At 40.0% G+C, this 25,405-nt stretch overlaps 2 protein-coding genes across 4 annotated transcripts in view; one reads left to right on the forward strand and one right to left on the reverse strand.

Moving 5' to 3' along the window:
* Positions 1-18: 18 nt before the first annotated feature.
* Positions 19-15,602, forward strand: LOC311074528 (tetraspanin-33). Of its 3 annotated transcripts, none has more exons than XM_084101234.1 (8): positions 19-375; positions 772-829; positions 1,294-1,418; positions 1,789-1,863; positions 1,972-2,067; positions 3,047-3,175; positions 13,479-13,640; positions 14,915-15,602. In XM_084101234.1, exons 3-8 carry the CDS (start codon positions 1,311-1,313, stop codon positions 15,023-15,025), a joined length of 681 nt encoding a protein of 226 aa, XP_083957360.1. In that variant the 5' UTR covers positions 19-375; positions 772-829; positions 1,294-1,310; the 3' UTR covers positions 15,026-15,602. The 3 variants fall into 3 exon arrangements, with proteins under 3 accessions (XP_083957360.1, XP_083957358.1, XP_083957359.1); XM_084101232.1 differs by having other exon boundaries at positions 92-572; XM_084101233.1 differs by having other exon boundaries at positions 92-572; positions 1,294-1,340.
* A 224-nt stretch (positions 15,603-15,826) lies between these two features.
* nwd1 (NACHT and WD repeat domain containing 1) overlaps positions 15,827-25,405 on the reverse strand; it is a gene marked incomplete at its 5' end in the record, with an annotated part of 34,739 nt that continues 25,160 nt past the window's right edge. The window contains 3 exons of the mRNA XM_084101235.1: positions 15,827-16,148; positions 16,297-16,402; positions 22,531-23,084. Coding sequence (XP_083957361.1) covers positions 15,838-16,148; positions 16,297-16,402; positions 22,531-23,084 — 971 coding nt within the window. The 3' untranslated portion in view covers positions 15,827-15,837. The remainder of the gene's footprint in view (positions 16,149-16,296; positions 16,403-22,530; positions 23,085-25,405) is intronic.

Below are 25,405 nucleotides of genomic sequence, written 5' to 3' on the forward strand. Positions count from 1 at the left end.
GTGACGTGTCTGTGCGGAGGATGAAGACTCCTGACTGACAGCAAGGAGACCAATTACTTATGATAGTCTACATCATTACACGACGGAGAAAGTAGATCAAATATATAACTTATCTTTTAAAATGTAACTGAAATGAATTTAGGCTATGATATTTGTGAAAGAAAAATCAATATGCTATCAAAAGCTAATGTGTAGGCCTAATTTAGTTTGGTTGGGTGAAGGTGTTCTTTACAACTGATTATTTGGCTACAAATGATCTATACTGATCTGGATCTGAGTACTGAGCAGTTGTAACCGCTGGGGGTCCCTGCTCACCTAGCATTGGGTCAGTTATTTCCGCAACAAAATGAATACTGGAAAAGCATAGACAGACAGGTATGTGAAAACATTGAGCAGACAAGCACTTACACGTCGTTATTTCGAAACCGAGGAGATCTAACCTGAAGCATGTTACCTCTGAAGACTAAAAGCTGCCTTTGCTTTTCAATGACAGAGATAACATGAACACTAAAATAAAGAAATCATTCAGAGCCGTGAAGTACATTTTATTTGCGTGTTGCTACATCTTTTGGGTAAGAGCATGACTTGTAAATGTATTTCTGCTGATTTTTAGAGCAACTTTGCATATTAAATTATATTTATATTATATTATTTCTAACTGTGTGCTTACTGTATGTTGTATTTGTCCAAATCCTGGGTTTGGCTTTGTTTCATATGGAATTGTGTTTGTATTGCAGATATTTTAAACAAATGAGTGTTGTTGTGTTATAGGTGTTCAGTGCTGTCCTAATTGCTGTTGGAATCTATGCAAAAGTTGCCAAAGAGTCAGGTATTTAAACAGCATTCGCCATATTCATTCATCTCTAGTTATAAAAGAAGCTTGCAAACATTTATGGCAAAATTTTCACAAATATTACATTATATGATGCTTACCAGATCATTAGCTTAAATAATATTCCATATTTTCCAACTGTTGCATAAATATTATAGTTTTCATGACCACAGTGGCACATTAATTTAGACTAAATGAAATATGTATATTTTTAAATGTAATTTGTAACATACTGCACAACCACCTTAAATTAAGGCAAGGTAAGGTAAACCTTTTTTTTTAAACTCATCTAATGAAGGCACAAAAAGGGTGACTAAAGTGTTGAAAAAGTTAGATGTAGCCTGTTATAGATCCTATGTAAATTGTAAACAGAAAAAAAGACCAAGAAAGAAAAAGATGTTAACAACTGTGTACATCTACATTTTGTGTTACTTTATATTTTCTTTACTGATGTTTGACAGATGTAGTGGACACGCTGATGGCAGATCCAGCGCTGTTGCTGATCATTGTGGGTTCTCTCATGTTCACCATCACTTTCTTTGGCTGTTTTGGAGCTCTGCGCAACATCTCCTTGCTGCTCAACATGGTCAGACTCAGATATAGTTCTCACATAAGGAAGTTGTCACAAAGGGTATTTCAGTAGCTATGGAAAGATGACCTTGTACTTTGAATATTTCTAAATCTACAGTGTTAAGAGATGGATGGATGGATGGATGGATGGATGGATAGATAGATAGATAGATAGATAGATAGATAGATAGATAGATAGATAGATAGATAGATAGATAGATAGATAGATAGATAGATCATTTCAAGACTGTATTTTACATGATAGTTAAAAAATATTCTTCTCAAGTCAGTCAATAGTCAGACTCAGTGCCCATTGTGAAACCTTTTTTTTACCTAGATTTTTTTCCAGCTTTTTTCTTTTTTACAAATAAATCATATTTGTCCAGTTTGTAGGAATTTTGCTGGCCATTCTGCTGCTGCAAGTAACAGCAGCTTTGATGGGTCTTTTGTTCTCTGAAAAGGTAAATAATTTACACATGTACAAGCTAAAACTTTATATTTGGACCAAGTCTCATCTTGGAGAAATGGGATGATGTTTTAAAATGATTACTTTCAAAACTTGTTGGTAGGTTCAAGAGAGGACAGAGCAGCTGATGATGAAGGCGATTGTGCGCTATCGGGATGATCAGGACTTGGAAAATGTTATTGATTTTGTACAGAAAAAGGTAAAAGAATTTGATTTCATATACCGTTCAAAATTTGTGCTCCATAAGATTTTTTATGTTTTTGAAAGAAGTCTCTCTTGCTCACCAAGGCTGCATTTATTTGTTAAAAATATTAATATAACAGTAATATTGTCAAGTATTGTTGCAATTTTTCCTTAGTAATATATTTGAAATTTGTTCCTGCAATGGCAAAGCTGAATTTTCAGCAGCCATTAGTGTCATATGATCCTTCAGAAAAAATTCTAATATGTGGATTTGCTCAAGAAAAAAATTCTTTGTTGAAAACAGATCAAGCTGTTAGTTCTGGCAGGTCACGTTTGTCAAGCTCGCATCAGCTGACCCTCAGCTGATCCACGTCTACCTATAGGAATACGACGCCTATCACAACATCCATATATAAGCTCCTTCAGTATTATCATCAGCTATCGCATTTCTCAGGAGCTAATTGCCCTCCTCCATCCCCAGCTCCTCCTATCGTAAGTCAGGATTTGGCATTCTGATTCCCCTTGAATCAGACTAAATTCTCAAATTATGTTGTACATTAAAATATTGAAGTAATGATATCTGCAATACATTTATGTTGGTTCTGTTCTGTTTACCCTGGGGAGTTCTTGCCCAGAACAGAACCATACCGCCAATCAAAACTGTATGCTAATTGTCAATCGTATTTGACGATAGTGGTCCTGACAGAATTAATAGTTTTGTGGAAGTTATGATAAATTTTTTTCAGGATTCTTTGATAAATAGAATGTTCAAAATAACAGCATATATTTGACAGAAATCTTTTGTAACATTTTGTTTTTACACTTTTGATCAAATTAATGCATCCTTACTGAATAAAAGTATTAATTTAAAAAAAATAAAAATAATTACTGACACCAAACTTTTGAACAGTAGTTTATGTAGTTAAGCATGATAGGGTGGTGCATGAAATGGCATATGTCAAATATCACACTGTTGATCTTTCTTTGTCCTGTAGTTCAAGTGCTGTGGGGTGGATTCTTATTTAGACTGGTCTAAAAACATGTACTTCAACTCATCAGACCAAAATCCCAGTCTGGAGGCCTACGGAGTGCCCTTCTCCTGCTGCATACGGCTAAATAATGAGGTCGGGTTGTGTCAAATCCTGAAACACTTAATGTAGAGGTCTTAGGTGTGCTATCCATTTTAGTATTTAGTAAATGCATTTTTTGTTTTACTTGTTAAGAAATTTTAAACACTTGCTTGAAAATGTCTCTTTGACCTAGACTGTTAGAATGTTCAGGATTCAAAATATAATGAACAGCCATGGTGTCAATTGAAAATTTGCATACTGAATTTTGATTGGTCTTATTTTGTACATATATTTGCATACTGAATTATTGGTAACACTTTACAATAAGGTTCGTTGAGGTTAAGGTTAGCTGACAAAGGTTTATTATGCATTAACTACCATTACCCAGAGGTGTAAAGTCCAGGTTCTGAAAGTAAAAGTCCTCCTCAGTGTTTTGCTCCAATCACCTGGATTTGCTAAATTATCACAGTTCCCTTTCAGTCAGTCACTATGAGTTACGTCAGAAACTGACGAATGGGGGTTTCGCTAGAGAGCCCTATCACCTGTTATGCAATGGTATGAAAATATCATGGGTTTGCGGAATTTGCATTGCGAACTCCACCCCACCGTGTGGGTATAAAAGGAGCCGCGAGTGCAACCTCACATTATTTTTCTGCTTCGGAGTCAAAGTGTGTATGTGCTTCTCCTTCACCTTCTTCAAGCAACGAGCGCTCTTTAGTCGGTGTTGGTATGACGGTGCGTTTCAGCAGATTCACGATCCTGCTGCTGGTCTGTGCAGTGGCTTTTACGTGGCTCGTGTTTCTCCCCTGGGCACTTCAGCACTGCTGAAAGAGTTTTTCTTTTCTAAAAGAGGTGCACAGGCACGTCTTTTTAAAGATGTCTCGCCCATGTGTTTCTGGATGTGGGCGCATTATCCATCTGCCTGACGGTCACAAGCGCTGTCTAGTGTGTTTGGGCTTTAATCACGCTCAGACAGCGCTCGTGGATGAGTCATGTTCTCATTGCGGGAACATGACCATCGCAGTGTTAAGATCGAGACTCAATGACCTCCGTGGGGGTAGAGTCCCCTCTGCCACACCCCAATCTATCTCTTCCTTGGGGGTAGAGTCCCCTCTGCCACACCCCAATCTATCTCTTCCTCTTCCTAACTTTGGCTGGTGGCCAGGGTGATCTGAGGGTTACGGTGTGGAATAACCCGACAAGTATTCCTCGGGCCACACCCCCCTGCACATCGCAAGCCATGGAACTTCCGGGTGAACCTGGTTCCTTCCGGGGACCCAGTGTTTCATTCGGGGCTCCGGTGGATGATGCCATGTCACTCACAGCGTCACAAGGCGGTCTTGATTCTTCTGGAGAATCGTGGAAGTCCCCGTTGACTTCCCGCGGCCTGGCGGTGTCCTCCGCCTTCTCTTCCCTCGATGGCGCAGTGGCCAACGGGTACTCTGGGGTCCCCCCAATGGAGCGCGCTGTGGCGATGCAGTTGTGTCCCCAGAGCGCCTCCACCTGGCGTGGTGATCCAAAGCACCCCTCCAAGGCCTTTAGGTTTTCGTCCACTCTCGTGGCCAAAGCCTATAGAGCTGCGGGGCAGGCCGCCTCCGCCCTGCATGCCATGGCTATCCTTCAAGTCCATCAGGCGAAGGTGCTCAGGGACATGCACGAGGGAAGGGCTGTCGCGGGACTCATACAAGAGCTGCGCACTGCCAACGACCTCGCTCTACGGGCGATGAATCTATGACATCTATGGCTCAACCTGGCTGATATGCGGGAGGCTGAGATAACTCGTTTTCTTAACTCCCCCATATCCCAGGCTGGGCTCTTCGGCGGTGGGACTCCGTTGCGGCAGTCACCCCACTCGGACTGCTTCATATGAGACCGCTTCAGCACTGGCTTCGCGATCGAGTTCCGAGATGGGCATGGCAACAGGGCACGTTCCGGGTGCTAGTCACTCGGGCCTGCCCTCATACCTTCACCCCGTGGTCGAACCTCTCTTTTCTACAGGCCGCACCACAGGCCGCACCATCTCTTTTCATGCCTGCACCACGGGTTGGGTGCCATGTGCAATGGGCATGCTGCCGCGGGCTCCTGGACAGGACCCCAGCGCCTATGGCATGTCAATTGCCTCGAGTTGCTGGCCGTACGTCTAGCTCTGCACCGTTTTCAGACGTTGCTGGAGGGCAAGCACGTACTGGTCCGTTTAGACAACATGGCGACAGTAGCATACATCAACCATTAGGGTAGTCTGCGCTCCTGCTGTATGTCGCAACTCGCACGCCATCTCCTCCTATGGAGCCAGAAGCATCTGAGGTCGCTTCAAGCCATTCACATCCCAGGAGAGCTGAATCGTGCAGCCAATGAGCTCTCACGACTACGGCCTTATCCCGGGGAATGGAGACTCCATCCCCAGACGGTTCAGCTGATTTGGGAATAGTTCAGTGACGCACAGGTAGATCTGTTTGCCTCCCCAAGTCACCTTCATTTATATAGCTCTTTTAACAGTATGAATTGTTTCAAAGCAGCTTTTCAGTGATAATAGGAAATTATAGTAACAGAGATTGTTTTGGCTTTACAGCAGCTCTAGGATAAAATTCTGCCCTACAAAGGCAAAAGACCTTAAGTCGCTAGAGTGTGGAACTGAGAAAAATGACTTTAAAGTTTTTTAGTTGTCCAGCCAAATTAATTATAGGTAGGAAACTGGAAATCTGGCAATTAAATGGTTTGGTAATGAAAATGATCTACATAAAAAATCTTGAGTTCAAACTTGACCTTTGACCCCAATTTTGAAGTTACTGTATTCTGCCTTTGTATTGTCTGCAAAAAGTGAGAAGTCATACCAAGGCAAAAGGCAGTAACTTCAAATTATCAATATTTGATTGCTGATCACCATTTACAAAATCATTATAGTAACACCAGTATTGTGTTTTATGGTTTGTTTGTGTATATGTTATTTAAGGTTGGGTCTGTAAAGCACTTCGATCAACTCGTGTTGTTTTAAAATGTGCTTTAGAAATAAAATGATTGATTGATTGATTATTTTGGATGATTTACAATTACTTTTAGCCATCTACTTATTGCTATCCTCTGATTTGGTTGCACCCTGATGGCATTATTAATGAATTAGACATTACACAATACCCCCATAGCAGTAAAGAGTATCTTGTGTGCAGTAAAACTAACAGCTTGACTGCAGAGAGGTGACACTGAATCATATGAATACAAGATAAGCATATTTCTTTATTAAAAACATTAATTTAATTAATAATGGAATGCAAAGATATAACAAGATGTAAAACAAAGATACAGCAGATAGAACAACAAATCATGTACAAATTTAAAATGTATGGAATGGGAATAAGAGTAAATCATGTACAAGTGTTTGAACTTGGAATCCTGAATTAGGGGTGTTCTCACTCCTCATCCTCCACAACTTCGCTTACAGGCAGTGAACACCAGAAAGCCCTCCTGTTTGGGGGCATAAAAGGACATAGTTTTCCGATTATGTCGTTCTTTTTAGCCTCTTCAATCCCCCGGGCATGTGGTCTCAGGAGAGAGGGAACCTTCAGCTCGAACTTAGCCCGGAGGAAGTCCAACTCGGTAAAGTGAGCATCTGCATGGTTTAGTTTGAAGAACAGGCTCCTAGAGCCACGTCGCAGCTGGATCACTGACATCTTGCCCAACTTTGATGCCTTCTTGATCTTCACACAGGAGTGCCCATCCTTCCAATCCAGCACATCTTCATTCTTCATTTCAACCACTTCCACCTTCCTGGAGTTTGAACTTGCCACAACACTCACAAAATCCTCAAAGTCATACAGCACACCTCCAGGTCGATTTTTCATCTCCAGCTCGACACCATGGTGAAAACTGTCAGCACTCATGAACGTGTGTCCCTTTTCGAAGTATTTCAAAGTTATATCCTCCATGGAGGTGGTATCACCATTTACAAGGCAGACGAGGGAGGATAGCAAGCACCAGTTCTTATTTTGGGCAGAACAGTTGTCCACCCAGAAGATGCAGTGGCATATGTCCCTTTCTTTTTTTAGTGCAGTCACATAGGCCGAGGTGATCTCTGCTGCTCTTCGCCCTGCCATGCCCTCATGCCAGACCACAGAGATGGTGTTTTTTTTGTTTTTTTTCTTGCCAACAGAGGCAAAGGTCTCATGGAATGCCACGATGCGTTTTGTGAAGATTGATGTTTTCAAACCAGGCATACGAGGCAACATGATGACTTTTTGAAGGTCCACACTCTTCACCAATGTGTCCTCTGGCCAGTCCTTCTCTGCATCAGCCTGGTACATTATTCGGCTCTGCACGGCAGACTCTTTATGTCCACGCCACCTCTGGCACTGCAAGCAGTCGATGTCATGGCCATCCCCATCATGGTCATTTTTCATGTGCTGATCCTGCCGTACGCACTCCTCACATTCCTCCTCTCCAAGCTTTGCAAAGCTGATGTTCTTTTGTTTTACAGCTTTGCGGTAGCTTTCATAGGAGCAGCTGTTGCCTTTTTCCAAATAATCAGCATACATGAGCTTGATGTTAATGTCGCTAGGGAGGTAGCGACGATGTGGGGCATGCTCTCTTCGGTAGTGGCTCACTGATGGGTGGAATGATTCAATGTGGTCATAAAAAGGCTGCATGTCCAGCTTGTTGGATGGTGTATGTCTTCCTCTTTGGTCTCTTGTGATCGCCTCATTCCCTATCTCATTCCCCATCACAGAGAGGACCAGGCTGTCATTCGTCGGGTGGTACCCCAAAGTGGCCAAAAAAAAAGTTTTACAGACCTGCTGTGGGACCTGATCTGCATTCTTTAGTCTGTAAACAAAGGACCTGCCCCGTCGACTTGTTTTTCCATCCCCACAAACTTTTGCTGTTGGTAGCTGGCTGACACTGTGGAACATGAATGCACGTTTGTCTGTGTAGCTGATGTCCCAGTACCTCTTCCAGATCTCCTTACGCCTCTCCTCACTAAATTTGTCTGTGCATTTTCTTCTGCATTTACACGGATCTCTCATTGGTGGGGCTGTGGCTGGAGTGCAGGTGGGCTCTGGTGCTGGCAGTGAAGCGAGGGTGGGCTCTGGTGCTGGCAGTGGAGCGAGGGTGGACTCTGGTGCTGGCAGTGGAGCGAGGGTGGGCTCTGGTGCTGGCAGTGGAGCGAGGGTGGGCTCTGGTGCTGGCAGTGGAGCGAGGGTGGGCTCTGGTGCTGGCAGTGGAGCGAGGGTGGGCTCTGGTGCTGGCAGTTGAGCGAGGGTGGACTCTGGTGCTGGCAGTGGAGCGAGGGTGGGCTCTGGCAGTAGAGTTGTAGCTGGAGCGAGGGTGGGCTCTGGTGCTGGCAGTTGAGCGAGGGTGGACTCTGGTGCTGGCAGTGGAGCGAGGGTGGGCTCTGGCAGTAGAGTTGTAGCTGGAGCGAGGGTGGACTCTGGTGCTGGCAGTGGAGCGAGGGTGGGCTCTGGTGCTGGCAGTGGAACGAGGGTGGGCCCTGGCAGTAGAGCTGGAGCTGGAGCGAGGTGAAACTCCATAAGAGCATCAAGCGTGGTGTCAGGTGTGCTGCAGAACAGCTCATCAGAACCAAACTCTGGGAAACTAATATCCAGACAACTATCAAGAACTGTCCATGTTTTTGAGTTGGGTGCTGGATCACAATCAATATCGCCATAAGTAACTGAAATGAACAGAACAAATTTACAAATTTACAATTAGAAACATGCATGGACAAATATGGAACATGAACATGAAATATTCTTCAAATATTTGATTAATTAATGTCAATGTTATCAAATTGGGATAATGCCTACCACTGTCCAGAACGATCATTTTTTTTGTTTGCGGTGCGTCCGGACTGCAAGGAATATCGCCACAAGGAACTGAAAAGAATAGAGCAAATTTAATAATAGTAATAACAACAACAACAACAACAATAATAATAATAATAATAATAATAATAATAAAAATAAGGCATCGAGGGAAATTTGAATAGGAAATAATATTTTATATATATCGAATACACGTAGGTCCAGCAAACATTTGTTTTTACCAATAGGTTATTTGATTAGTCAGTGTCTATTTTAACAAATTATCAGGCCTACAAGTTAGTGCCACTGGTTAATCAAGGGTTAAGTTTGGCTACAATGCTTTAATGACAGCTCTCTGACTGGTGGATTTGATTGGCCAATCTCAAATGCTATAGCATGGAGTAATTTGTATTATTTGTTTTTCTGACATAGCCTAACTGACAACCAGACAAAAAAGCTATACATGTCGGTGGATACCGTTTTGCAACCAATTATTATTTATTGCAATGTTCGCTAACGTAAAAGGATATAATTGCTTGTACATCAAATGAAAATCGCCTTTAAAGGACTTGTGGATTGATGTGAACGCCATCAAGGAATAATGCTCAGAATGCTTGTGGATTAAACATCTCCGATGACGTTCATTACCATGGATTTTATCAGGTTACAAGAAAGGGTAGGATATGGATTTAATTGCAAGCTGTTTCTACTGTTTTTATGCGTGACCATACACGGTAGCTAACTGCATTCGACTCCACTCGTGTCGTGCAGTCTGCTGTCTGTCTAACTCACTGCTGTCACTGACATGCTGTCACTGAGGGAATAATCTGCATTATGAAAAGCAAAAAATAAATACAAACATTTATTTGAGATTATTTACGCTTAACTTACTTATTGCTGGCAAGTTATAGTCTCTGCTTGTTTATAGTGCTTTTATATGGAACAGTTTGGTATTCATTAGATAACTGACTAACTTTAGCCTATGCTATAGGCTGCTAGCTAGCTAAATGAAGTAATGTTAGATCGCGATCTAACGTTTGTCTAATGCATCTTTTGTTTTTCTTACCTTCACATTGATGTCTGCGTTTCAACGCCATCTCAACCATCATTTTCCCTCGAGAGTAATGGGCCATCCTTAAACTCTATAGTAAAAACAACCACTCAACAATATTTGTTTTAACTACACTTTTATTCAGGTACCGTGTGTGTCAGAAGTGCTTCAATGAGAGTTGCATGACAGTACACAGGCAACACCGTAACTTAAACGCGGCAAACTTTAATGGGCAGTAAAACAAAGGCAGAATACCGTAACTCCAGGCCGGCACAGTAACTTCATATTGACGTGCGGCTAAACAAAGGCAGAGTGCCGTAACTCAATTTGAGCGTTCCAAAACAAAGCCAAAGAGCGATAACTGATGTTACGGTGTTCTGCCTTGGTTTCTCATGGTCTTTTGGAAGTTACTGTTCAGACAACCCATTATTTTCTCGAAAAAACAACGGAATTGACTCAAGATACTTATACACATGATAAAGGGGGTCTTGAATGTGCCAAAAATAGCAATAACTCATTTTCGACAAAAATGAAGTTACGGTCTTTTGCCTTTGCACGGCAGAATTATTGTCCAGCTAAAGTTAGTTTTGATTGATTGATTCACTTCCGTTGCAAAGATCATTAGTTATTAACTTAGGGGCCGCTTACATCTAACAGAAAACCCTCAATGCGCTCCGGCCGTCCATCCGCACAAAACAGTGCCTGGTGGCTCAAGAACGCACTCCCGGAAATAGGTTTCAAGGTGCAAACGATTATCAGTTATCTCTGCGTAAACCTCTGCACGCACATGCGCATCACGTGTTCAGTGTGCATTTGAATATATATGTGCGCAGGCGTGTAGTCCTTTACAAATCAACCCTCAACAAACGACTTGCCTGGCCTTAAAAATTTATAGTACAGAATTATTTATCGCGTCCACGTAGCCACATGGGGACTCTGTACAGATAAAACATTCCTGTGCAAGATCAGGGAGGATGAGGAGCAGGTCCTTTTTGTTGCGCCTCATTGGCCCACCCAGACTTGGTTCTCCGAACTGGTGCTCCTCGCGACAGCCCCTCCCTGGCCAATTTCTCTGAGGAAGGACCTCCTTTCTCAGAGACGGAGCAACCTTTGGCACCCGCGTCCCGATCTCTGTAACGCACGTGTGGGTCCTGGATGGGACGCTGAAGGTTTGAGTGCCCTACCACCTCAGGTGGTGGCTACCATCACTTCAGCTAGAGCCTTGTCCATGAGACACGCCTATGCTCTGAAGTGGAACCTCTTTGCCACCTGGTGTTTTTCTCACCGAGAAGATCCCAGAAAATGCCCAATTAGGTCTGTGCTCTCCTTCCTCCAAGAAGGGTTGGAACGAAGTCTGTCTCCTTCCACTCTGAAGGTTTATGTGGCTGTGATCTCTGCGCACCAAGACTTTGTGGAGTCTAAGACAGTAGGACAGCATGACCTGGTCATCAGGTCCCTTAGGAGTCCAGGAGTTTAAATCCTCCCCGCCCCCCTCGTATGCCCTATTGGGACCTTGCAGTGGTTCTATCCTTCGAGCCATTGCACTCAGTTGAGCTTAAGTACCTCTCTATGAAGACGGCGCTCCTGGTTGCTTTGGCCTCCATCAAGAGGGTAGGGGGCCTGCAGGCATTTTCGGTTGACAAAGCGTGCCTGGAATTCGGGCCAGCCTAGATATGTGCCCAAGATTCCCACCACTCCTTTCAGGAATCAGGTGGAGAACCTGCAAGCTCTGCCTTCAGAAGAGGCAGACCCAGCCTTGGCACTGATCTGTCCAGTACGCGCACTTCATGCTTACGTAGACAGAACGCGGTGTTTCAGGACCTCAGACCAGCTCTTTGTCTGTTTCGGTGGGAAGCTGAAGGGAAAGGCTCTCTCCAAGCAGAGGCTGTCTCACTGGATAGTGGACGCCATTGTCTTGGCTTAACAGGCGCAGGGCCTGCCATGCCCCCTAGGGGTGAAGGCACACTCCACCAGGAGTGTGGCTTCCTCCTGGGCTCTAGTGCATGGCGCCTCGCTAACAGACATCTGTAGCTGCAGGCTGGGCGACACCTAACACTTTCGCGAGATTCTACAATCTCCATGTAGAGCCAGTGTCCTCTCTTATACTCGCTCCCAGTAGCCAGTAAGTAGGACCTACTCGGTGTCATCGCTTACTGCGCCATTCCACTCCACGGACTGGATACGTGCGCTATTTTACTCGCATGAGTTCTCCCTGCACTGTTGATGCCATCACCAGAGTGCATGCACGATTAGTCAGCCCTCGTGAGGGGTTTGGTGCCTCCATGTCCATGGTTCCCCGTTTGGGCAACCCCCACATGTGTATATTCCACGGTAAGTCTCCTCTGAGCACGTGTTTTCCCTCGGCAAGATCCCTCTTGCCATTTCGAGGTTGAAACATTCCACCCTGCGGGCTGGATACCTCTGAGTTCTCCTTATGTATCCCGTACTCAGGTCATATGTGTATTCTAAGTCCTTCCTGCGGGTAGACACTGTGTCACATATTCCATCTGGGATATGCTAGCCAGTGTACCTTGGTATTCTTGCGTTAGCCTGGCCCTTCACTCGTGCTAGCCTCACGACAAGGAGCTGGTGTTACGCAGGACACTGGAAGACAGCCACATTGGCGAGATTAGATTGGGACCCCCAATTCGTCAGTCTCTGACGTAACTCGTAGTGACTGACTGAAAGGGAACGTCTCGGTTACATATGTAACCCTCGTTCCCTGAAGGAGGGAACGGAGACGTTACGTCCGCATGCCACTGCCGCTGTACCGCTGAAACGGCCGGGGCGCTCCTCAGCAGGTAACATAATGCAAGATTGCACTCACGGCTCCTTTTATACCCATACGGTGGAGCGGAGTTCACAATGCAAATTCCGCAGACCCATGGTATTTTCATACCATTGGCTCGTTTTCTAATATCTCGAAGTTGATAGGGCTCTCTAGCGAAACCTCCATTCGCCAGTCTCTGACGTAATGTCTCCGTTCCCTCCTTCAGGGAACGAGGGTTACATACATAACCAAGACATTTTTCAGCCAGGAGATAGAACTAATTAGTGAAATCAGGTGGAATGAACATATGGCAGGACTTTTACTTTCTGACCCCTGGTCTTTACACCTCTGCCATAACCTAACACTGAGCTATACATTTATTACAGAATTTATTCATCTTTGTTTATAAAAATACAACTGTTCATTGTTAGTTCATGTCAGCTCAGGTATATTAAATAATATTAACAGATACACTTAATAGTGTATCAGTAAATATTGAAATTAACATTAACTAAGATTAATAAATGCTGTAGATGTATTGTTCATTGTTAGTTCATGTTAACAAATGGAACCTTATTTTAAAGTGTTACCGAATTATAAGTAGCAGTCAATCAAAAACCTTTTGTATTTTATATACAGTTATGTTGAGCAGAAGCAAAGAGATTTTTTTATTTTTAATAAATTACACTAGCATGAAAAGCTGGCCACTTTCTTCACTATAAAGAGTGTCTGTTCATTTATGTGTAGACTGTGTTCAACTCTATGTGTGGCTATGAGACCCAAAAGATAAAGAAAAGTGTGGCCAGTCGGTTCATCTACACCACTGGTTGTCTAGATGAGATCGTCTTGTGGGGAAAACAGAACCTTCTGCTGGTCGGAGTGATGACCCTCGTCCTACTGTTCCTTGAGGTGAGGCGCACACAGAAAGTACTTTCAACTTTATTTAAATGAATGCTTTTAGTAACTTCTCCATGCATGAAATCAGGTCTTGCTGCGTCTTGTTTGGAATTTGGGCCTCCTCAAAAATGTACTGTACATAAACATATACTTAATTTTATTATCTAAAAGCAGTTACAATGAACTGTTGAACTTTTTCATCCAATTAGCTTTCAGTATCACTTTAGTATGTCATGCTTGCTTATGGTCAATATTAAAGGTAGAGAAAGACAGACATATAAATACAGATATACTGTACACATAGAGCTAGAGAGAGTCATAGATAAAACAAGAGCCATAGATAAATAATAGAAATGTGCCACAGTGAAAGAGTGGAGGATGAAGTTCTTCCACATGTAGGTGAGTAGATGTGGGCTCTCTGATGATTTATAGTTTATATTGGTCATAATATTTACGTCACTGTGTAATTTAATTTGTTCTATTTCTTTTCTATGTTGAGTTGTAGCACATCATTAATTTTCAAAATATATTAGGGATAGATTGTCTGTATGTGGGTGAATAAATTTCAGCAAAACACAGATGGTAAATCTTCTACTGTTATTTATTTGTAAACTGTAACAATAGCAAATTTGATCAAATATTAAGTATTATATAATAAATATTTTATTAATACTAACATATTAATTTGCTATACATTAATTTGCTATATTTAATTCCCTCACACAAAGAAATTACACAGAAACAAATGCTTATTTTTAAAATATAGATTGTATAGATGTTACATTCTTCTAGATAACTAAACTAAAAAGAGTACATTGGGACCCAAAAATCTATTCCCTCAGTACAAAAAGTCAGATTTGCTTCTGATTTGCTCATGCTTCTTAGAACATTCATAAAATCAGGATGATATTGATCATCAGGTTTTGCCCCAAATTGTGAAGTACCTGCTGTACAGCAAAAGGAGGGCATGCCAAAAGAAATTCCAAAATTCATGCAAACGTTTCTACCCATTTTCATGTCTTTTGAATCCCACTGTATGTATGTGTTACATTTTGAATGAATCCCTTTAAAAACAAAACAACAACAACAACAACAATCTCTTCATACATGACAGAATTATACATGGGCAGCCACATCACATTAAAACCCACATTGAGCCACCATATGAACATTATCTCTGACCTTTATCATAACCTGTGGGCATGATACACTAAATTCATGTGCAGAAAGATAAAATGAACAAGCTCTTTGCATTGAGGATGATAATTGATTTGTCTGTTCTTCAGATATGTATGATGTCACTGGCTTCAGTACAGCTCTGTCAAATCAGAAGTGTTCAACAGAAGAGGAGGAAATCTAACAGGACCCAAAACCTTTGTTGCAACAGAAAGTCTTGACTTACACGCCCACCTTTCACCATGTGCTTGCATTGGAATTCAATGATGCACTGCCATTGAAATATCAAGTTATAACATGTTACAAATTAGATGCAAAGACTGTGATAATTCTCTTTATTATACTGTGACTTTCTAAGCCAAAATATGTGATTAATGAAACCTTATTGTAAAGTGTTAATGATAATATAAACAGACAAAAATGAGTTTGATTGTTTTATGTTAGTTCTGATTTAGTTTAACTTTACTTTAGTTAACATGAACTAAGAATGAACAATACTTCTACAGCATTTATTAATCTTAGTTAATGTTAATTTCAACATTTACTAATATATTATTAAAATCAAAAGTTGTATTTCTTAACATTAATTAATGCACTGTGAACTAACATTCATTGAACATAACAAACAATGAACAACTTTTTTATTAACTAACCTTAACAAATATTAATAAATACTGTTACAAATGTACTGTTCATTTTTAGTTCATGCTAGTTAACATGCATTAATTGATGTAAACAATGAAACCTTACTGTAAAGTGTTACCATATTATCTGTAATGTTAATAAAATATATTTTACAACATGCTGACCTTTACACATTTTTACTTTTTGCACAACACTTGTAAAATAGATGAATTACTATACAGTGGCTAAATAGTATTTATTCTCAATTATTCTCATCTTATTATTCTCAAATTATTTCTTACGTAATTACACAGTTATTGTTGCTCAATTGCTATGTAATTACAGATAGTATAAAACCTAATTCTGTAAATTAGTGGGGTGCTGGATCGTAAGATAACGTAAAACGTACTTAGAGGAGAACACACGTGTTAGATGTTTTAGTTTTCATCAAACCGATGCCGATGAAATTGAACTGAGCAGGGTTAAAATCTGGCAGCATGTTGATTTCTGTGTGTGGAGCATTCAGGCTTTTCTCCCGAGAGGTGACTTGGTAATGTGCTCGGAAGTTACAGAGGGGGTTGTATCCAGGTTTGAGGCTGTCTGGACAGCGGAAACCTTCCTTGATGAAAGATCCATGCTGAGACACGGCTACAAATCCGTCCTTGTGTGGCATCATCTTTATGACTGGAGAGTAGACGTACTGGATGTATAGCAAACAACCTGTAAATAAATTACCAAAATCAAGCAACTGAAACAAGACATGAAAGACGTTATTAGCAAGTTTTACAATTTTAATTATAAAAAATGAATCTTCCAAAAACTTTTCATAAACGTTTAGCTGTCATGTACAACACTGAACAGTCCTCACCACTAGAGACATCCCAGACTTTGATGGTTTTATCCAAGGATCCAGTGAAGACATATTTATCATTTATTGAGAAGACAGCACAAAGGACGCCTTCAAAATAAAAACCCTTGAGGATGGAAAAAGAACAAAACATTTTAATGTTACACAGCAGCTGTTTATTGGCAGGATTATATGTCACACTGAAAAAATTGTTCATTAGTTCTTGTTGACTTGATTTCTAGTAAAAATAACACTATAATATAGTTTGCGCCACTTTACAATAACCATGTAATAACTAGGAACTACTGTATACTGTAAAATAAAGTGCTAAACTTTAGCGCTAAACACAGGCAAAATGGTGAACGGAAAATGAAAACAAAACATAATAAAAACTAAACAGACTTAAACATAACCCTGACATATACATTCTCTGAAAACATGTCTTAACTTATTCAGTATTGCTTCCAAGGTAAATTTATATTGTTTTAAGAACTTTTAGTTATTCTACCTGGAAAATAAGACAAATTTATATTAAAAACTGGATTTTAAAATATATTTTTTCTAAAGTATCTTTAATGATATCTTTAATGATTCGATCCCTTACTTCAAAAGCACTTATTGTTAATGATTTGATTACTGACTATAATCTAGATGTGCTGTGTTTGACAGAAACCTGGCTAAAACCAAACGATTACATTACTTTAAATGAGTCCACCCCCGCAAGATTACTGTTATAAACATGAACTTCGTCTGAAACGCAAAGGGGGAGGTGTCGCTGTAATTTATAGTAATATTTTCAAAATCACTAAGAAATCTAGTTTTAAATATACTTCTTTTGAAGTGTTGGTGCTTAATGTAAAAATATATAGTGTAAATGACATATCACATTTGAGATTTGTGCTGGCTACTGTATACAGGCCACCAGGGCCTAAAAAGATAAAAAGATTTTATCAAAGAATTTGCTGACTTTCTATCAGAGTTAGTATTGGCTGCAGATAAAGTACTAATTGTTGGTGATTTTAATATACATATAGATAATGAAAAAGATGCATTGGGATTGGCATTTAAAGACATTCTGAACTCTATTGGAGTTAGACAACACGTGTCAGGACCTACTCATTGTCGTAATCATACTCTAGATCTAATATTATCACACGGAATAGATGTTGATGCCGTTGAAATTCTGCAGCAGAGCGATGACATCTCAGATCATTATCTAGTCTTGTGTAAATTACACGAAGCTAAGCTTCTAAGCTACTGAAAGAGATGCTTCCAGAGGTCATAGATCCTCTTCTTACTATCATTAATTCATCTTTGTCTCTAGGATACGTACCAAAAACCTTTAAGCTGGCTATAATTAAACCGCTTTTTAAAAAAACGCAACTTGATCCTACAAAATTAGTCAATTACAGGCCGATCTCGAACCAACCCTTTCTGTCAAAGATACTAGAAAAGGCAGTATCTTCACAACTATGTTCCTTTCTTGAAAGAAATGATATCTGCGAGGATTTTCAGTCAGGATTTAGACCGTACCATAGTACAGAGACTGCTCTCATCAGAGTCACAAATGATTTGCTCTCATCATCCGATCGTGGTTGTATCTCTCTATTGGTGTTACTCGATCTTAGTGCTGCATTTTACACTACTGACCACAACATTCTTTTAAATAGACTTGAAAATTATGTTGGCATTAGTGGAATTGCATTAGCATGGTTTAAATCATACTTATCTGACCGTTATCAGTTTGTAGCAGTAAATGAAGAGATGTCTTATCGATCACAAGTTCAGTATGGCGTACCACAAGGCTCAGTACTAGGACCGCTGCTGTTCACTCTGTACATGCTACCATTAGGATATATTATTAGGAAGCATGGAATTAGCTTTCACTGTTATGCTGATGATACTCAGCTCTATATTTCTTCACAACCTAACGAAAACTACCAATTCACAAAATTAACGGAATGCATAGCTGATATAAAAAATTGGATGACTAGTAATTTCCTACTACTAAATTCTGAAAAAACAGAAATTCTAATTATTGGACAAAAAACTTCCTCACGTAATAGAATACTGTCTAACACTTGATGGCTGCTCTGTTAAGTCTTCGTCGTCGGTTAGGAACCTGGGTGTGCTCTTTGATACCAATCTTTCATTTGAAAGTCACGTGTCTAGTATCTGTAAAACCGCATTTTTCCATCTTAAAAATATATCTAAATTACGCCATATGCTCTCATTGACAAATTCGGAACAATTAGTTCATGCGTTCATGACCTCAAGGCTAGATTATTGTAATGCTCTACTGGGTGGTTGCCCTGCACGCTTAATAAACAAATTACAGCTGGTCCAAAACACAGCAGCTCGAGTTCTTACCAGAACCAGGAAGTATGACCATATTAGCCCAGTTCTGTCAACACTGCATTGGCTCCCTATTAAACATCGTATACATTTTAAAATATTGCTGATTACTTACAAAGCACTAAATGGTTTAGCTCCGCAGTACTTGAGTGAGCTCTAAACGCATTATAGTCCTTCACGTCTATTGCGATCTCAAAATTCTGGCCAGTTGATAATACCTAGAATATCAAAATCAACTGCTGGCGGTAGATCCTTCTCCTATTTAGCACCGAAACTTTGGAACAGTCTTCCTACCATTGTCCGGGAAGCAGACACACTCTGTCAGTTCAAAGCTAGACTAAAAACACATCTCTTTGACCTAGCATACACATAACACATTATAGACTTCTATAATTCAATGTTAGGCTGCATAGATTAGGTCAGCCGGAACCAGGAACACTTCCCATAAATCCTGATGTACTCGTTACATCATAAGAAGAATGGCATCTACGCTAATTTTAGTGTTTTTGTTTATCCCGAGGTTTTCCCACAGCCTGCCGGATCCAGGCTGTATCCAGATCTGATGAAGGACCTGCGCCTGGACCCGATGTCATAGCGGGGTGCTAAAGTGCCAACCAGTTTCTCCTTATGGAGGATCCCTTTACCACTCTACAGATAAAGCGTTGTCAGGAAAATTCGGTTTGCGTATCTACCCCGAAGTGATAAAATTCTGTATCAAAAATGTTAAGGCCAGACAAGTAGTTTTTTAAGGCTTGGTTTGTAGGGAATTACAAACCTGCGCACATATATTCAAATGCTCATACCAATAGACTGAACTCGTAATACGCATGTGCACGCCATCAGCGTTTCTCACAGGTTTCGCGTTTAAAGTCTGTGTAGAGTTTCCTGTTAAAACGGTGTCATATTAGCAGCCCCTAAGTTAATAACTAATGATCGTTGCGACGGAAGTGAATCAATCAAATTAACTTTAGCTGGAAAATAACTTTATTCAAGAACTGCTATAAAGCCAAAACAATCTCTGTTACTTTAAACTATCCTTCTATCTCTGTAAAGCCACTTTGGAACAATCTACATTGTTAAAAGCGCTATATAAATGAAGATGACTTGACTTGACTTAATGGAGAAGTCAATTGAATAAGGCATAACCTTATAACCTTTGAATGTGTTGGTAGCACATCCTGATACAGAGCATTACTGTTTGTCACAGTCAGATCCGTCAATGATTTGTCTAAATTCCAGACTAAATCCATGAAGTCTAAACTTTTCTTGACAGGTGACTGTTGAAGAGGGCAGATTCTGGAATCCACTGCTGCTTCATGTAATGAGTGATTATAATCAAAGTATTAATCATTATTTTACCTTCTTAATATCACATGAGTTGAATGACTTCTCTGGGCTTGTGAGATTTTACTTTGTTATAGAAGTTACCAGTGTGATTACTGAAAAGTTATTTTCATGTATTCTCTAATGTCTGTATTTGATATCTGATATCAGTTACAGTAACAGTGCTTGCTCATTTAGCCTGGCTTCCAGAACTGAATTATGGACTTCTTTAACATGTGTCAATATATACAATTCTGGTCAGAATTAATGGCACCCCTGGTAAAATACATCTGCATTTTTTATCCTTTTGATCTTTCATTAAAAAAATTAGCAAAAATCTAACCTTTCATTGAAGTAAAATAATTGAAAGTGGGGGGTAAATCACATTCTGAAATAAATGTTTTTCTCCAAAACACATTGGACACAATTATTGGCACCCCTAGAATTTTTTACTAGTAAAATATCTCTGAAGTATATTCCCATTAATATTTACCTTTTTTTAGCACACCAGGGTGAAATTGAAATTGACTTCTTGTTTCACAGGAGTTTAAAAATGAGGAAACACAAAGGCCAAATTCCCTTAATCATCCATCACAATGAATAAAACCAAATAATATAGTTCTGATGTGCATCAAAAGATTGTTGAGCATCACAAAATAGAAAGTGGCTGTAAGAAAATAGCTAAAGAATTGAAAATCCCCATTTTGACCATAAGGGCAATAATTAAGAAGTTCCAATCAACTAAAAATTTTACAAATCTGCCAGGAAGAGGACGTGTGTCTATATTGTCTTAATGCACGGTGAGTTTGAGTGGCCAAAGACTCTTCAAGGATCACAGATGGAGAATTGCAGAGATTAATTGAGTCTTGGGGTCAGAAGCCTACCAAAAATAAATAAATAAATCAAACAACCCCTTAAACCCCCACATGTTGTTGTGGAGGGTTTTAAGAAAAATCCTCTTCGCTCCTCCAAAAACAAACTCCAGCAAATTCAGTTGTCAGACATGACTGGAACTTCAAACGGCACAGTGTTCTGTGGTCAGATGAAACTAGAAAAATAGCTTTTTGGCAGCAAACACGCTAGATGGGTTTGGTGCACACAAGGATAAAAAGTACCACATGTGTACAATTTAATATACCGTTGGATCTTTAATGTTGTGGGCATATTTTACAGCTGGAGGTCCTGGACATCTTGTTCAGATACATGGCATCGTGGATTCTATCAAAATCAAAACCTGACTGAACTCTGTTAGAAATCTTATAATGGGCCGTGGTTGGATCTTCCATCAGGACAACGGTCCAAAACAAACATCAAAATCAACACAGAAATGTGTAGCTGAGCACAAAATGAAGCTTCTGCCATGACCGTCCCAGTTCCCTGACATGATGAGTGGAGTGAACTGAAGAGAAGAAGCACCAACATGGATCTGGGAATCTGAAGGATCTGGAGAGATTCTGTATGGAGGAATGGTCTCTGATCTCTTGTCAGGTGTTCTCCAAACTCATCAGGCATTATAGGAGAAGACTCAGAGCTGTTATCTTGGCAAAAGGAGATTGCAAAAAGTATTTAATAAAAGGGTGCCAACAATTGTAGCCAACGTGTTTTGGAGAAAAACATTTTATAATGTGATTAGAAATTATAAAATCAACCCGTATCTGTCTTTCTGTATATGTGTGGAAAATTACTATGTTTATCTATTTCTTAGCCAATCAGAATCATTCAACCTGAAGCAAGGACGTAGCTTAGACCTTGCTGTATGGTATAATTGTTGTGATCTTTGTAACTGTAAGCGGGGCGGCCTACAAAACTCCTTGTGAGTCTTGAAGCTGACTTCTGCTGATGAAACTGCAAACTATCTTCAATAAAACTTTTCTTCAATTTATTATAATTCTGACTCCGGGTCTTCATTCATCATATCTGGTTCTGGGTCTTTGACTGTAAATCCCCTTACACTGTGTTTAAGTTGACCACTGAAATCGAATGTGGGCTGCAGCTTTTCGCTCAACTAGTTTGGGGGAAAAAAAATTGAAAACAAAACTGGAAAAAATAATAACATTAAAAACAAATAATTAAATAGACAATTTAAGAACTATTTGTGAGAAGTTTGTACTTTTTATGCTTATTTGAGTATCACTCTGTTAGCGTAGCAACATGCTAATAACTTCCAATAAAATAGACCCAACCACAGGCAAATTAGTTCAAAAATATTTAAATATACTATTTTACATAATATTTGTGAGTAGTCTGCATTTTTATGCTTATTCAAACATCATACTGTTTGCTTGCAACATGTTAACAACAAACTCAGTTAAAACTAATTGTGAGCAGAGCCAAAAAAAGTCCAAAACACAGGCAAATTATAGTTTAATAGACTATTTTACCTTGTACTGGTATTCGTCAGTAGTACGTATTTTCTAATGCTTATTGAAGTATCACATTGTTAGTTTAGCAGCATGGTAACAATAAACTCTATTTAAATTAATTTTTAACAGAATAAAAACAGACCCAAACATAGGCAAATTAAATTCTTTGGCTCAATTAAAAAAGCTCAAATCATAGCAACCTGTGAACCCTCACCTTGTACTCCATGGTGTGATTCAGCAAGACGGGACTCAGATTCCACAACTTCTGAACACAGTCTTGAGAGCCAATCAACGCTTGCGTGTCCCAGTTGCTCATGGTGATGCAGGTTATGGCTGCCCCGTGGTGATCCAGCTCGGCTGCCGTGGTGCTCTTAAAGTCATAGATTACAACTTCACCACCAAAGGTCCCATAGAGCAGCCTGCAGTCAGACAGCAGAGCCATGGCAGAGATTGGGGAATGCAGTAAGCACAAGGAGTACCTCTCAAATGGGCCATCCACACAGGGGAAACTGTCCCTTGCTGTAATCTCAAACAGACAGACCGCATTCTCATATGCCACGGCCATTTTGTCCTCCCGCGGGCTGATAGCTATGCTGCGTACTGTCGGTAGGCTTTCTGGAGGTGGCAGGCACAGGGTTTCTTGGGCAAAGTCCAATGGGTAAATAAGGATGGTACCAGTCCGCAGTCCACAGAAGAGTAGGTTTTTCTGCTGGGCTAATTCCATACAGCACACTTCTGAGGACACGTCCATAATGTCTGTCCGTAGACCTGTGAAATATGTCAATGTGAACTTTGGCTAAATAATTTTTTTTAGGAATGTAATACTTTTAAAGGGATTGTTCATCCAAAAATGAAAATTACTAAACTACTCACCCTCAGGCCGTAAGATTTTCGTTCACCTTCGGAACACAAATCTTTTTGATGAAATCTGAGAGCTTTCTGTCCCTCCATTGAAAGCTACGCAACAACTACTTTGATACGTGTTTATTAGATCCAATACCAACTAAACTACTGAAACAAGTGTTACCTGTAGTGGAAGAGCCTCTTCTCAATATTATTAACTCGTCTTTATCCTTAGGTCATGTTCCAAGAATATTCAAGTTGGCAGTTATAAAACCTCTCATTAAGAAACCACAATTAGATCATAATAACCTAGCAAATTATAGACCAATTTCAAATCTTCCATTTATGTCTAAAATTCTAGAAAAAGTGGTGTCCGCTCAACTGTGCTCTTTCTTACAAGAAAATGATATCTATGAAAAATTTCAGTCAGGATTCAGACCGCATCATAGCACAGAAACTGCGCTCGTTAAAATCACAAATGATTTACTTCTAGCTTCTGACCAAGGCTTTATCTCAATACTAGTTTTACTCGATCTTAGTGCTGCGTTCGACACTATAGATCACAAAATACTCTTAGACCGACTACAAAACTACACTGGTGTTCAGGGACAGGCATTAAACTGGTTTAGATCGTACTTATCAGACCGTTACCATTTTGTCTGCTTAAATGGGGAAAAATCGAAGATAACGTCAGTAAACTACGGTGTACCGCAAGGATCTGTGTTAGGCCCTCTGCTATTTTCAATATATATGCTACCACTTGGTAATATTATAAGAAAACATGGAATTAATTTCCACTGTTATGCTGATGACACTCAATTATATATTTCATCACGACCAGATGAAAACAATAAATTATCTAAATTAACAGAGTGTGTTAAAGATATAAAATACTGGATGACATGTAATTTTCTGCTATTAAATTCAGATAAAACGGAGGTATTACTTATTAGTCCAAAAAACTGCCCACAAAACCTCTTACAATACAACTTTAATTTAGAAGGGTGTCCTGTTATTTTATCCTCTACAGTAAAAGACCTGGGTGTTATATTAGACCGCAACTTGTCTTTTGAAAATCATATTTCATATGTTACAAGAACAGCCTTTTTCCACCTTAGAAACATTGCTAAGCTACGTAACATGCTATCTGTTTCTGATGCAGAAAAGTTAGTTCATGCATTCATGACCTCGAGACTAGATTACTGTAATGCTTTATTAGCAGGTTGTCCTGCATCCTCAATAAACAAGCTACAGTTAGTCCAAAATGCAGCCGCTAGAGTTCTTACTAGATCAAGAAAATATGATCATATAACACCAATTCTGTCGTCTCTACATTGGTTACCTATAAAGTTCCGTATCAATTACAAAGTATTACTACTGACCTATAAAGCCCTAAATGGTTTAGCTCCCGTGTATTTAATGGAACTTCTATCGCCCTACAATCCATCGCGCTCTTTAAGATCACTAAATTCGAGGCTTCTGGTCATTCCTAGGATATCTAAGTCCACTAAAGGAGGGAGGGCGTTTTCACATTTAGCTCCTAAACTCTGGAATGGCCTGCCTGATATTGTTCGAGGCTCAGACTCGCTGTCCCAGTTTAAAACTAGATTAAAGACGCATCTCTTTAGCCAAGCATTCACATAATACCTACCTTTTATACTACAGTTGAATCAGATTGAATGCATTAATATTACGAACAGCAGCTACGCTAATTATTTCCCATCTGCTTTTCTGTTGTTATCTCGGGACGCTAGTCCCGAGGTAAATACAGATCGTCAGCTCCAGTTTGTATCCAGCCTCTCATGGAAACTACAGATTCTCCAACACCCGTGCAGAGACGACTCGGCGCCTGTGAAGAGACGACTCGACGCTGGCGATATGTTTATGCCCTAAATCAATACATGATTAACTAACTGTATTTCTCTATGTACATTTCTGAAATGCACTTTCTGTAAAGCTGCTTTGAAACAATATGTATTGTGAAAAGCGCTATACAAATAAATTTGAATTGAATTGAATTGAATGCTTCAACAGTTCACAAAGAGATCATAAAATTAATTCTAATAAATTGAGCGGTTTAGTCCAGTTTAGTTTTCTGATAAGACAATCGACTTATATGATGAAAGATTGAATTTAGGCATTTATTCACATATAAACATTGATCAGCGAACATAAAACTCAACCAAACCTGCTTGATGTGCGAGAACAAACCTCTTGTGGAAGCTCAAACGTTCTGCGTAACATGA

This window comes from Abramis brama (assembly GCF_963993115.1).
Source record: "Abramis brama genome assembly, chromosome: 23".
NCBI lineage: Eukaryota > Metazoa > Chordata > Actinopteri > Cypriniformes > Leuciscidae > Abramis > Abramis brama.